The following is a 13,726-nucleotide window of genomic DNA, read 5'->3' on the forward strand; positions in this document are numbered from 1 at the left end:
ATGTGGTCCATTAGTAACTGCTGGTATCACATGATCTTCTTATTGTGAACAAGCAAAACCAGCAATGCTCAATACCATTGAAACAGAATAGAAGTAGAACCACAGACTGTTTATAAGAAGTTGTCACCATTATGTCACCCATTGGTTTTATGGACTACAGTTTTGAAGCCTTGAGTTTGGCATTTTGGCGGTCGCCATCTTGTTTTTTTGCAACCAGAAGTGACACAAGAGGGAGGATCTAAGACATTTCTAGGCGACCAAATTTTTTCATGAAGTGAAAACACACTGTGAAACAGTTAAAGTTGTACGATAAAAACATGGACAACGTCTCTGGTGTCGACCTGTCAATCAGTGTGTAGCCCCGCCCTAAAGCATCCCCTGCTTTATGGTCTGTTTGACTCTAAATGGAGCATCATTTACTAAATGAACATCATGCTGTATTGAAGAAGACTTGAAACTAGAGATTGAGACCATAAACTCATGTTTACAATGTTTACTGAGGGAATAAATCAAGAGAGAAGTAGAGTCATTTTCTCATAGACTTCTATACAACCAGAGGAGTCGCCCCCTGTGGACAGTAGAGAGAATGCAGCTTTAAGACAGGTCTGCATTGGCTTAACTTTTCAGAACCTGAGGATTCTGCCTGAGTAGACAGAACATTGAACGTTTTCATTGGTCATTTGACTAGTAAAAAAAAGAAATGGTGATTTTTTTTTTGTTAGTTGTTATGGTGACAAAATGTTGTCGCAGCTCGCCAAGAGCACTGGGGCTAGTTAGCGAGGTAGCTAGGTAGACGATCTTTTTCCCTACGTGCTTGATCCAGAGCAAGTACTTTTGCTACCTTGTGCCCATACTTTTACTTCTGGGAATAATCTGTATCATGGCAACCAGACTAGCTAGCTAGCTTGTTATTTCCACCATGATTTCATGCTACACTGGTTGCAGAAAATGAGCCGAACAAAGTTGACGTGTGTGGATAAAGCATTCAATTGTGTCTTTCTACGCTTTGTAATGTCACTACTCCACTGCTCCTTTTAGTGGTTACTGTAAAACCTCATGAGTCCGTGACTTGACGTAAGTGGGTTTAGTTAATACCGCTATAAAAATAGTTGCCGCTCTGTCCATCCTGCTAAGTTAATTTGAATAGGACTGTGCTTTCTACTCATTTATTATTTGCATGTTTAATACTTTCTGACTTAGTTTTACTTGCGGAACAATCCCTCAAACAAACAAACAAACAAACACTTGTGCATAATGAATCATTTCCGTCATACCTGTGAGAGCGACACGGTGTCCACAGACAGCGTTCCCGTCAGCTTTCTGCCTTTGCTTTTAAGGGGCAGTGCAGGTGGAAGAACTGTCTGAGCGTCATTTTTATTTGAATCTTGATGTTTCTGGTCCCAAAGATTCCGCAGAGCTTGAACACTCAGCCCAGACTTTCCTTTGGCGTTGTAATTCACCACGTCATACAGCTCATCTGTGTTTACCTGGAAATAACAAGCAGCGTTACTGTCTACCTCACAATGTAAATGATCTCGGCACCAGTTAAATTAAACCGGCGGTGGAGCTACGTAACGGCCTCCAGATGTAGAAGTGTTGACGAAACACTGTATTATGTTTTCAAAATGACAGACCTGTGTTAGGTTAGAGTTAACAATCTTAAATACAAATACAATCAAACACTGTGCTTCAGGAAAGAAGAAGAAGAACTAAAAGTTATATTGCAACCAAAAGGATGAAAAAGTGCGTCTTCGATTATTTCATGGCAACATATCAACACTTTGGCACATTGAATTATTTGGAAATTAACTTGACAAATGTATTTCCTGCATCCACCCTTGGAAATGTATGTTGTATTTTTACAAAACAAAAAAACCCTTGTGGTTTAATTTGATACTTTTACAATTTGTGTATTTTGATTCTTGCGTTAAGTAGATTATGATGTATTTTTGGACTTTTTCTGTTCTAAAAAGTCTAAAAAGGTTTTGATATAATTTTCTGGACACCAAGTTATTTCAACTGAAAGCCCTCTGACAAAGTGCCGTAAAGGTTTTCCTCCTATATTTATGGATAGCTGAAACGTTTGTTTATTCATCCTCTTGGGTACATGAATGTTCAAACCAAATTTCATTAGAAATCAGTCGAAAAGTTACTTAGATTTAATCTGAACAAAAGTGGCGGATCCTCAAACTAACTCTGTAGAGCAAACGTGTATTACTTCAGGTAAAAACTACATGTGTATAAGAGACGCCCTCCTCACCTCATTCCAACTGGAGGTGAGGTATTCTCCAAAGGGCTGGATGGGTTGGACTCTGTAGTGATTGATCAGCTCCGCCAGACTCCCGTGTGTCTGACTGTCTCCTGTTATGGCAAACTGTCCATCCGTATTCTGGTTGATGACGAAATGACGACACCTGTCTTGGCCCCTTAACGACCAGTAAAATGAATCAGAAAGGCCAGCAAATATGCATATGAACAGTGTTGAACAGATTTGTTTGTTAATCTCACTTGTAGGACAGGATGTAGCCGATGGCTTTGTCACTAAGGCGGATGAGGAAACAGCCCATAGATTTATCTCTCAGTAGATCTTCTGTGTCCCTGAGGCCAGGAGCGAAAAAGGAACCGATGAAACAGATAGGCAAATTAGACTTTAAAATAGCTCATGTCATAATACCTGTTTTCTCTGAGGGATGTGCGTGAGAGGGATTTAAAGGAAAAGAGATACAAGTTGAACAACTGATGATTCAGCCCAGTCTCATGGAAGTTTTTTAAATCGTCACTAAATGCAATCTATTGGTTCGTGTCGTCTGTTTTCTTTTCGTGTCGCTCAGCATGAGAACAATGCCGAGTCAATTAGGAACATTATAGAGACACAAATTAAATGCATCCACGTGACTAAGCAACAGTCGGAGCTGGTGACGTACTTCATAATATCCAAAAAAGAGCATTACGGTCAGGTGGATAGGTCCAACAAGCACGACTGTCAACCAGGAGACTGGATTTATGGTAGTGGATTTGTTGCCTAAACATAAGTTGTCCTGAAAAGGAAAGTTGTGCCGTAGGACACGAAAAAATTGCACACTTCGTGTCCCTGAACATGAAACCAATAGATTGAAGGTTTTCTAAAGGGACTCTGGTGCTCTGAAACACTACCGCTTTTGTCCACAGGGACCGCCAAAGTCAACACAAAATGACAGTTCCTGTTAGTAGCTTTAAGTTCAGCAAAAGTTACAAAGTATTGCTTTGATGCAAATTCAGCCCTTCAAGTTGTATGGTTCATAAGTTTTTGAGATTCATTTTACTACTTTTGACTCCTAAATGACATTAGTCCATATCCAACGCCATCTCTCTTTTAATCATTTTGATATGATCTGTTTTATCAGTTAACTGTTATATATTTCATATAGTGGTTTTTATATTAGATTTAACTATACACTCTATAAATACTTTATATATTAACAGATACGACTACTTGCTTCAGGCCAATAAAAAAAGAACTTCAGGTTCCCTAAAAACCTTGAATTACCATAAATAAATATTGAGCATATAACCGCAGTCGTGAAAGAAGTATTCAGATTATTTGATTAAGAAAAGTAGCAATATGCAATTAAAAAAATACTACATTAAAGACTGACATTGAAAATGAGAGTAAAGTTAAGGCAGCTGCTGGTACTATTAGCAAAATGTAAAGTAAAAGTACTTATGATTAGAACTCATACATTTATGTGTAAGGAGTCTTTTTTCTGTTGTAGGTGGTCGAGGTAGAGCTGGTTTCATTCTTTTTTTATACTGTCACTAAAGCTGTCAAATAAATGTAGTGCAGTAAAAAGTTCAGAACTTCTAAATTATAGTGGAGTAGAGGCAGGAAGTTGCATTAAATTACCATATAAAGTACAGTACTTTAATAAATGTACTACTAACAACAAACAGCTAACAGAAAAACAAACATTGTGGGAATAAAAACATAATGATCTACTGTATCCTGCAGCAAACTATATTCAAATAAATTCAAATGCAGTTTCATAACCTTATCAGAAGAAGTTCATCTTTTCAGTTTTGAACATCTCATTTTTTTTTTATACTGTCACTAAAGTGCATTTAGTGCAGTAAAAAGTTCAGAACTTCTAAATGATAGTGGGGTAGAGGCAGGAAGTTGCATTAAATGACCATATAAAGTACAAAATAAATGTACATAACAGCTAACAGAAAAACAAACATTGTGGGAATAAAAACATAATGATCTACTGTATCCTGCAGCAAACTATATTCAAATAAATTCAAATGCAGTTTCATAACCTTATCAGAAGAAGTTCATCTTTTCAGTGCATTTGAACATCTCAATTTAAAGTACAAACATAAACTTCTCTTCTTACTTTCGTGCAGCGAAGCCTTTGAACCAGTTGGGGAAGTTCCCATTGTTGAAGATAAGAGGCGCCTGAGTCTCTGTGAACCACCTCAGCACCAGCTCCTTCAGGCCTCCATCAGATGCCTCCACCTTCAGGTCCACGGCCGACATATCATCCATCTCCATCATGAGTGGTGACTGGGAGCAGTGGTTACAACACTATTCATGCTCCTTTGCTGACGTTTACTCTATAAAGGAAGATGAGACGCCTCATTTGCATGTTTCCTTTGGCCATCTCGCTCATCTGAATGGTGGTTTTGTTTCAGTTTATCTACCGATGACTCCTCCAGCTCTCATTGGGGCGGCTAGTTACATTTTATTATCCGTGTTCCTGGTCCCCAGATTGAACTTTAACAGCTTGGTCACTAAGTACATTTTTTCTATTTATTTGGTTTCATTTTATTGATTTTACTACTTGACTTCATGTAAAATATGGAGGAGCTCATGATGGGACTAGGAACATGCATTTGTATTTGTGGGTGTGATTAAAATAAATTCAAATGTATTGTTACGTCATGTGCAGCCATTCAGACACACGGAACCACATTTATATCGCAAGTAATTTGATCATAAACTAAAGCATTGATACGTTTTGACCTGATGATGACACAAGATAAAAGGGCAGGGAGTCACCAAAGTTATTAAAATTCATCCTCTGGGGAACATCAACGGCTGAACCAAACTCAGTAGAAATCAATCAATTTTTTATAAACATATTTTGCTCAAAATGATAAGTATCAACCTTATGATGGAGTCAGATGATCACCAAAGTTAGTAGGAATCATTCTCTGGAGAACGTGAACATCTGTACCAGATTTCATGACAATCCATCCAATAGTTTCCAAAATATATCACTTGGAACCATCAATCTGATGATGTTGCAAGGTTGAAAAGTCAGGGGATCAATGAATGAGTAATCCAAACTCCATAGCAAGCAATCCAATTTTTTTATGTTTTGCTCAAAATGACGAATGTTAACCTCATGGTGGCGCTAGATAAAAAGTCAGAGGATCACCAAAGTCGGTAGGATTCATTCTCTGGGGAACATGAATATCTGTAGCAGATTTCATGACAATCCTTCCAATAGGTGTTAAGATATTCCACTAAGAACTGTCAATCGCATGGTGTCACAAGTTGAAAAGTCATGGGATCACTAAAATCACTATGTTTCATCCTCTGGGGAGCATGAATGTCTCCATATCAACTTTTCAATAACTATTGTAACATTTTGCTCAAAATGATGAATATCAACCTCATGGTGGAGCTAGATGAAACGTCAGAGAATCACCAACGTTAGTAGGATTCATCCTCTGGGGAACATCCTTATCTGTTGCAGATTTCGTTACAACCCATCCAAGAGTTACAAAGGTATTTCAGTCAGAACTGTAAATCTCATGGTTGTGCTGGTTTGCATAGCAACTATCACATATTTACAATGACATTTTGCTCCAAATTGAAAAACGTCAACCTCATGGTGGCGCTAGATGAAAAGTCAGGGGATCATCAAAGTAAGTATGATTCATCCTCTGGGGAACATGTATATTTTAAGCAGTTTTCGCGACAGCCCATCCAAAGGTTGTAAGATATTTCAATAAAAACTGTCAATCTCATGGTGGAGCAAGTTGAACCATCAGGGGATCACTAAATGAATGATGGTTCATCCCCTGGGGAACATGAATGACTGAACCAAACTCAATAGAAAAATATCCAATACTTATGAAAACATTTTGCACAAACAGCAGAATATCAACCTCATGGTTTAGATGAATGAGTATCACCTAAGTTAGTAGGATTCATCCTCTGGGGGACATGCATATCTGTAGCAGATTTCATGAGGATTCATCCAATAATTATGAAGATAGCAAAAAGAGAGCAAAGGATCAAAACCTATAGTCACATAAATTAAACCCTTTAAATAGTAAATGTATAAATGAATCAGCATTAATAAATAAGAACAAGTTGAGTTGAGAACAGGTGTTATATGTGCACGCGCAAACTGAACAGGTGTTATATGTGCACGCGCAAACTGAACAGGTGGCCGTGCCAAGAGGCAGAGCGCGCACACAGACACGGTGACTCCAAACTCCATGTATGTTATAGCAAAGTGAAGTTTTACTGAAGTCTCTGCAAAGGCTTGTGCCTGATTTAACATTTTTATTTTCACCTTCTGACTTGATTTGTGCCAGTTTTTTAATTTGGCATCAAACTAAAATAAGTTTTCATAGTAATGCATTAGGGAAGGGTGTATAATTACATTTAATAAACATGAATTGCTGTTGCCATTCAACTTTACTCTACATAAAAGAAGTTATTAAATAAAAAAAGATCTATATTTACATCTCATTATAAGCAATGCTGCAGTAAATGGTGTGACGCGCTCTCCATGTTGCGCTGCGTATTTGGGAACATGAGTCCTCTGGAGACGCACAGAGGACAGGAGGAGGACAGGAGGAGGACAGGATCACGACCAGGACTCTTTAACACCGTGAGACATGTTATATATACATGTTTTTATCATTTATTGGGGCATTAACTATAATAATCTCTTGCTTCAGTGTCCAGTAAATCTCAGTTCAAACTTTAAACTGCAATTGCATTTTCTATAGCAATGTTTCATTTGCTGTTGTTATGTTGCATAAAGTCTAATAGTTGTATAACTGGTTTGTCTTTTCAGGAACAGAGAGATGAAGCAGAAGTATAATTCTAACTACAGACAGCAGTGAGGAGTCTGCAGACATGGATTTATTCAAACAACAGAGAGTGGAGGATTTCTATGAGATTGGTGAAGAGTTGGGAAGGTACAGACGTGCATGCAGCGTTTCTACTCATTTACCTGTTGATGGTGAAATATTTGCATGTTATTAAATTCAGTGTAATGGATAACAGTGGGGTCTTTCATGCAAATCAGAATCCAAACAGCTAATAGTGTGAATACATGCCAGCTCATGACGACATAAATTTAAAAACATGAATGGCATTAGAAAAAACCTGGTATTAGATGGATAAATAAAAAGACACAAAGCCAATAAATACAAATATTAAATGCAAAAATAACTATGAAATGCATCTAAAAACTAGCAAAATGTTCAAACTTAATATTTATTTGTTTATTCATGTATTTCAGTGACAAAACTCCTGCAACGCATTTTTTTATTTAAATGTTATATACATAAAAACATTAAAACTTGAAGAGATCATGTCATGAAAAATTCAGATTTATGGGAATCTATTTATATTTTATGTTTCGTTTTAAGGGACATAAATTCCTTGAAAATATTTGACGAGGCAGATGTAAAGTGTGGCTCAACTTCTTCACATAACTATCATTATTCAAATATATATTGTACTTGTTATCAGTAACAGTGAGTCCGACATTAGTAATAAAAATAATATACAGGCAACAACTTTTAACATCCTAAAGAAAAACCTAACATCAATAATTTTCTGTTGAGGTTTTTTGTAGTTTTTGGTAGTAAAAACGACATAAATTTCAAAATAAAGTACCATTAGACTGGAATGTTTGAGAATAAAACTTGCACCACCAAGAAGCATGTCGGTCACTGCACCAGGCAGTTATTGCTTTGCTGAAACAATATGGAAATTACACAGAATCATTAACTTCATGCTGAAAATGCTTCCTGCAGCTGTAATAACTCACATTTTTCATCCTCCTTTTTAACAGGAGTCATACAGTTCGAACCGAAACTTCCTCTTTGACTTTCTCTGCAGCTCAGATTACAATGAAATGCTCCTGGTTTGTTAGAATTTCACTGTAATTCTAACAATGACTTGCTTACTGCTGACAGATTACTGTACATTTAGATTACAATAGATTAATGTATTCCTCTGATACAGTAAAGATACCATAAATGTTAAAGTATATTTCTGGTGAAGCTGCTGCCTGTAAAATATTGTAATTCTACAATTATTACAGCTAATATTACAATAAATAGAGCTATTCTTTGGTAACAGTAAGTTCCTGTATTCTTTTTGATTATTGTAAATTCTACAGTAGGTTACTGGTAGAAACTGCTGCCTGTAAAATATTGTAATTCTTAAATTATTACAGCAAATGACTGTATTCTTTGATAACAGTAAGTTCCTTACTGGTGGAATTTCTGCCTGTGATTTTACAGTAACAAACATACACTGTGTCGTGTTTTATTCCTAGTTTTGTTGCAGTGCTTCATCAGGTGGAGACAACTGTTTCGTATGTCGAGCTGCTTTTTTGAAAGGGCTCTTCTATCTTTAGCTGCGGCTATTTCTACTCCCAGACGGGCCGCAGAGGAGGAAGTGGAGTGTTAGATTACAAACCGGTCAAGAGAACCAGAAATAAAGAGACAAAGCTGTACAGTCCTCTGACCTTTTGAATTTTAGAACACATTAAACCCAGCATTTTATATTAGGTGTTTGCTTGTATTGGGAAGTTTTTTAGTATCTATCAGTGCCAGTTTTATCACTTTGTGGAAGAATTTGTACGACACTATAAATAGACTGAAGTATTTAGAATTAAATCACAATCCCGTCTCAGCTCTGTAGCTCCTGTTATTGTGGAATGCACAACAACAAGTTAGCATTCAGTAACGCTAAAATAATAAAGTTACTTAACGGGTTCATTAATAATAATAATACATTTTATTTGTATGGCGCTTTATAAGATACTCAAAGGTACTTTACATGGTAAAGACAGAAACAGTAAAATAAATGGCAATGTAACCAAGACAACAACAAGAAAAGAAAGTGAATAATGAAGCAGGTTAAGTTTTGTGACTGTGGGGTGAAAAGTTCGACGTCACAGAACCAGTTGACAGGACAGAAGCTGCTGGTAGTGGTGGAGTGAAACCAGCAGGTGGTTGATGGAAACCTTCAGTTAAATGAATCTGAGTTTCCTGTTAGGAATGAAAACAAAATGTGGGGACAAAAGATTCCATTCGATGTTTTGTCTGACTCTGTTTATGAAGGACAAACAACTTGCCTTTTACTTAAAGTTACTGTGAGGAACCAGTCTCAGTGTAGTCCTGATCCTCTATAGACCTCCATCAGTAAACGAGACCATCAGAGAGAAGATCGTCTGTCAGACCCAGATCCAGCAGAGACCAGTCCATCATTTTTTTAAAGAAATAAGTGGAAGATTTTATAGTAGAAAAATAAACTTGTCAGATTTTTCTTTGGAACAAATTGCCTCAAAATGACCTCAAACATATTTTTGTACTGCAGTTTTTGTTGCTGAAATCCTAGCAGATACCATCTATGATAAGCTAAAATGTACAATAATGTTATTAGCAGTTAATAAAAACTACTTAAGTCCAGCCTCTCTTGCTTCTCCAGACTTAACCTCCCTGTGTTTCCTCCTCTGCGTTTCAGCGGGCAGTTCGCCATCGTGAAGCAATGCCGAGAGAAAAGCACGGGTCTGGAATTCGCCGCCAAGTTCATCAAGAAGCGGCAGAGCATGGCGAGCTCTCGAGGCGTGCGGCGGGAGGAGATAGAGCGGGAGGTGGACATCCTGCAGCAGACCCAGCACGCCAACATCGTCACGCTGCACGACGTCTACGAGAACCGCACCGACGTGGTGCTCATCCTGGAGCTGTGAGTGATCGCTGTACTTAAAGATGGGAGGAGTGTTCAATGCACTGTTGTTAGAGCATTTACAGTTACTTACAGCACATAAAGCCTCTTCCAATCTTTTCTCAGAGAGAAGATTGTCTAATTCTATATAGTTAAAGCTCATCATCGGATAGACTGTCAGACTCTGCTGCAGTAAAATAAGGTGGTCAGGAAACAATACCACTTTTGTCCACAGGGGCCGCCAGAATCAACACAATACGAAAGTTCATTGATGAACATTTATGAAGTTTTCCTGTCCAACTGTAATATCAGCCACTCTCTTTGTTATATCCTGATTTAGATGAGGTAAAACACGGTATTCCTCTGCCCTGATGGTCGGATGATATCTGTGTTTCAGGGTCTCTGGAGGCGAGCTGTTTGACTTCCTGGCGCAGAAGGAGTCTCTGAGCGAGGAAGAGGCCACTCAGTTCATCAAGCAAATCCTGGAGGGGGTCAACTACCTCCACGCCAGGAAGATAGCCCACTTTGATCTCAAGGTAGGTCCAGACGAGACATGATGCTTCACTCTGCTTTAACTACATGTGTGGAGGAGACAACGGGCCTCATGGATGGAGCGTTCTATGAGCAGGTTTCCTCTGGGTTTTTGTTTGTATCCACAATCAAATGTAACATTTATGAGCCATATCAGAGTCACAGTGAAATTATCTCATTCATCTTCAGCTGTGACATTCTGTCAAAGCAACCAAAGCTTGTTTCATGCTCCGTTTTTTTAATTACTCAGAATGATTCAGCATCTTCTGTGACGCTTTCCCCAAATAAACAAAAGTGTTTTTTGGTATTGTATTGAATTTCAAACAACAAGAGCAACAAACCAGGGATGAATTACTGAACTACCAGGCAGTCGAGGGCCCCTGGCTTTCATCTACAAAATGTCACTCAAAGGGACCAATATCAACACTGGAGAGACTCAAAATGACCACAAAGAAACATGAAACGACCCCAAAGAGACACAAAATGACTACATAGAGACTCAAACACTACAGAGAAACATAAAACGACTACGACACAAAATGACACATAGAAACTCAAAATGACTACAAAGAAACAGAAAACAACTACAAAGAAACATGACACGGCTACAAAGAGACACAAAAAAACACTAAAAAGAAACATGAAACGATTACAAATAGACACAAAAAGATAACATAGAAACTCATAAATACTACAAAGAAACATGAAACAACTACAAAGAAACTCAAAATGACTACATAGAAACTCAAAAATACGACAAAGAAACAAAAAACGACTACAAAGAGACACAAAACATCTTCAAGGAAACTCAAAATGACTATGAAGAAACTCAAAATGATTACATAGAGACTCAAAAATACTACAAAGACACATGAAAATACTATAAAGACACATGAAAATACTATAAAGATGCACAAAATGACTGAATAGAGACTCAAAAATACTACAAAGACAAATGAAACGACGACAAAAAGACACAAAAAGACTACAAAGAGACTCAAAATTACTACTGAAGAAACTAAAAACGACTACAAAGAAACTCAAAATGAAACCAAAAGACTCAAATTGGGAAACGATAATAATAGTAAATGCCATTAGTACTTTTTAGTGTTTCTCAAACATTTTAAAACATCTCTCATCTTCTCCCATCTGCAGCCTGAGAACATTATGCTGCTGGACAAGAATGTGCCGTTGCCCAGAATCAAACTCATAGATTTCGGTCTCGCCCACAAGATTGAAGCCGGCGTTGAGTTCAAGAACATCTTTGGAACACCTGAGTTTGTAGGTAAGACACACAAACGCAACCGAGAAACAACAAAAGACAAGTTCCTTTGACCTGAGAATCAGAAAAATGATGCCAGATAAATAGACAGTATTTAGATTCTCTTGTTTGCTGAGATTCTTTTGTATCTCTATTGTAAACGTGACATTGATGACTAGGATGTGGTAGGAAGATGTAACATTTGGAGACGTACAAAGAAACCTCTTGGAGGTGATCCGTAAACCCAACAGGGAGTCGGACATTTTTAATTTTCACACAACTTTTTGAAGATTCATCAAGAAAGAAAGAAAGAAAGAAAGAATCACTGGAAGAAAGTGTGAGTGGGTCCTATTGGCTCCCATTCATGGAGCTCATTAATAGATAATTAACAATTAATATTAATATATATCCTAATAATCATGATCTCAATTTGTCAAATTAAAGGGCCAACAGTCTTAGAAGTGGAGTAGTGAGCGGAGGGATTTTTCAGTTGGTTGCAATCTGCAACCTCACCACTAGATGACTCCAAATCCACAATATGAAAGAAATTAAAATGCTGCTATTCATCCAATCTGAGTGGCTCACTCAGCAACCGAGGCGAGCAGAGGTTTCCATATTATTAAGGTGCTATATAATTAAAACGTTATTGAATGATTGATGAAAACATGGAGAAAAATTTGACAGTATTTTCTGATTTATAGAGTGATACAAAGTCATATACCAAATTCCCTCTGTTCAGTTTTTTGGGACTCTAATTTGTCCACAAAATGAAACAATAATTATAAACCTGGCTTTATCCAATGTTCATATTTATGTTCTGGAAATGTATGAAAATGACCATATATTTAATAAGATAATTCCTCATCTGCATATTTATTGAAAACTTGATATACAAAAAACTGGGGAAGTTTATTTAAGTAAATATTTTCACCCTATTCACTTGAAAACATCCAGAAATTGTGACACTGGATGTTTAGAAAGAGACTTATGCTAATGAAGTCAAACTGAACAAATCTGCCTATTTGTGAACTGCTTTAACAGAGATGCATCCTGTTGCTCATCTGTTGTCCTTTTAAGCTCCAGAGATTGTGAACTATGAGCCGCTGGGATTAGAAGCAGACATGTGGAGCATCGGGGTCATCACCTACATCCTGCAAGTGACCCCACAAATACCTTAACGTCACCTTTAGGAGAACTCTGACTGCATGTTGTGTGATGAACCGCTCTTTTTCCCTTCCTGTTTTTGCTCCAGGCTGAGCGGTGCGTCGCCTTTCCTCGGGGAAACCAAACAGGACACACTGGGGAACATTTCAGCCATAAACTATGAGTTTGACGAGGAGTTCTTCTGTCACACCAGCGAGCCGGCCAAGAAGTTCATCCGCCAGTTGTTGGAGAAGGATAAGAAGTAAGACGTGGTGAACAACATTTTTCTCTCAGGGTGAATTTAAAGTTAATCTTTTTGTTTTGTAATTTTCGTGATTATCGCAGTTTAGTAACATTTTCTTTATCTTACAGGAAAAGATTAACTATTCAAGATGCTCTTAATCACCCGTGGATTAAGGTAAAGTGAAAACTTTAAATATTTTATTTTGTCTGTGATATTATAGCCAGAATTATAGATGATTTAAATTCTTTAATAACCTTTATTTTTGTAAGATCTACATCACCGTTCAAATCAATGTTTCTCTTCTTTCTTTCAATAATAACTATTTTAACAGATGAACTATTAACTAATTAATTCAGACACCGAATGTTTTATTTAAATTTGAAATAGTTTTTGCCCCAAAAGAAGAAGAAGAAAATTATTCAAAATAATTCAAAAAACAGAATAAGGTGAATTATTAATATTTCTTAACAATCCTGCTGTTTGTGTAGAGCTTTAAACATGTCTGACTTAAAGTGGCCGTATTATGCGTTTTCCACTTTTTCCCTCTTCTTTAGTGTGTTATATATATTTTTGTACA

General features: G+C 37.2%; 1 protein-coding gene across 2 annotated transcripts in view; it reads left to right on the forward strand.

Moving 5' to 3' along the window:
• Positions 1-7,139: 7,139 nt before the first annotated feature.
• Positions 7,140-13,726, forward strand: part of dapk2a (death-associated protein kinase 2a) — an 8,445-nt gene continuing 1,858 nt past the window's right edge. For both annotated transcript variants that reach the window (XM_054615249.1, XM_054615257.1), the window contains exons 1-7: positions 7,140-7,203; positions 9,770-9,991; positions 10,368-10,506; positions 11,657-11,786; positions 12,840-12,915; positions 13,015-13,167; positions 13,278-13,323. In XM_054615249.1, coding sequence (XP_054471224.1) covers positions 7,142-7,203; positions 9,770-9,991; positions 10,368-10,506; positions 11,657-11,786; positions 12,840-12,915; positions 13,015-13,167; positions 13,278-13,323 — 828 coding nt within the window. In that variant the 5' untranslated portion in view covers positions 7,140-7,141. The remainder of the gene's footprint in view (positions 7,204-9,769; positions 9,992-10,367; positions 10,507-11,656; positions 11,787-12,839; positions 12,916-13,014; positions 13,168-13,277; positions 13,324-13,726) is intronic.

Source organism: Anoplopoma fimbria, chromosome 2, assembly GCF_027596085.1.
Source record: "Anoplopoma fimbria isolate UVic2021 breed Golden Eagle Sablefish chromosome 2, Afim_UVic_2022, whole genome shotgun sequence".
NCBI classification, from domain to species: Eukaryota; Metazoa; Chordata; class Actinopteri; order Perciformes; family Anoplopomatidae; genus Anoplopoma; species Anoplopoma fimbria.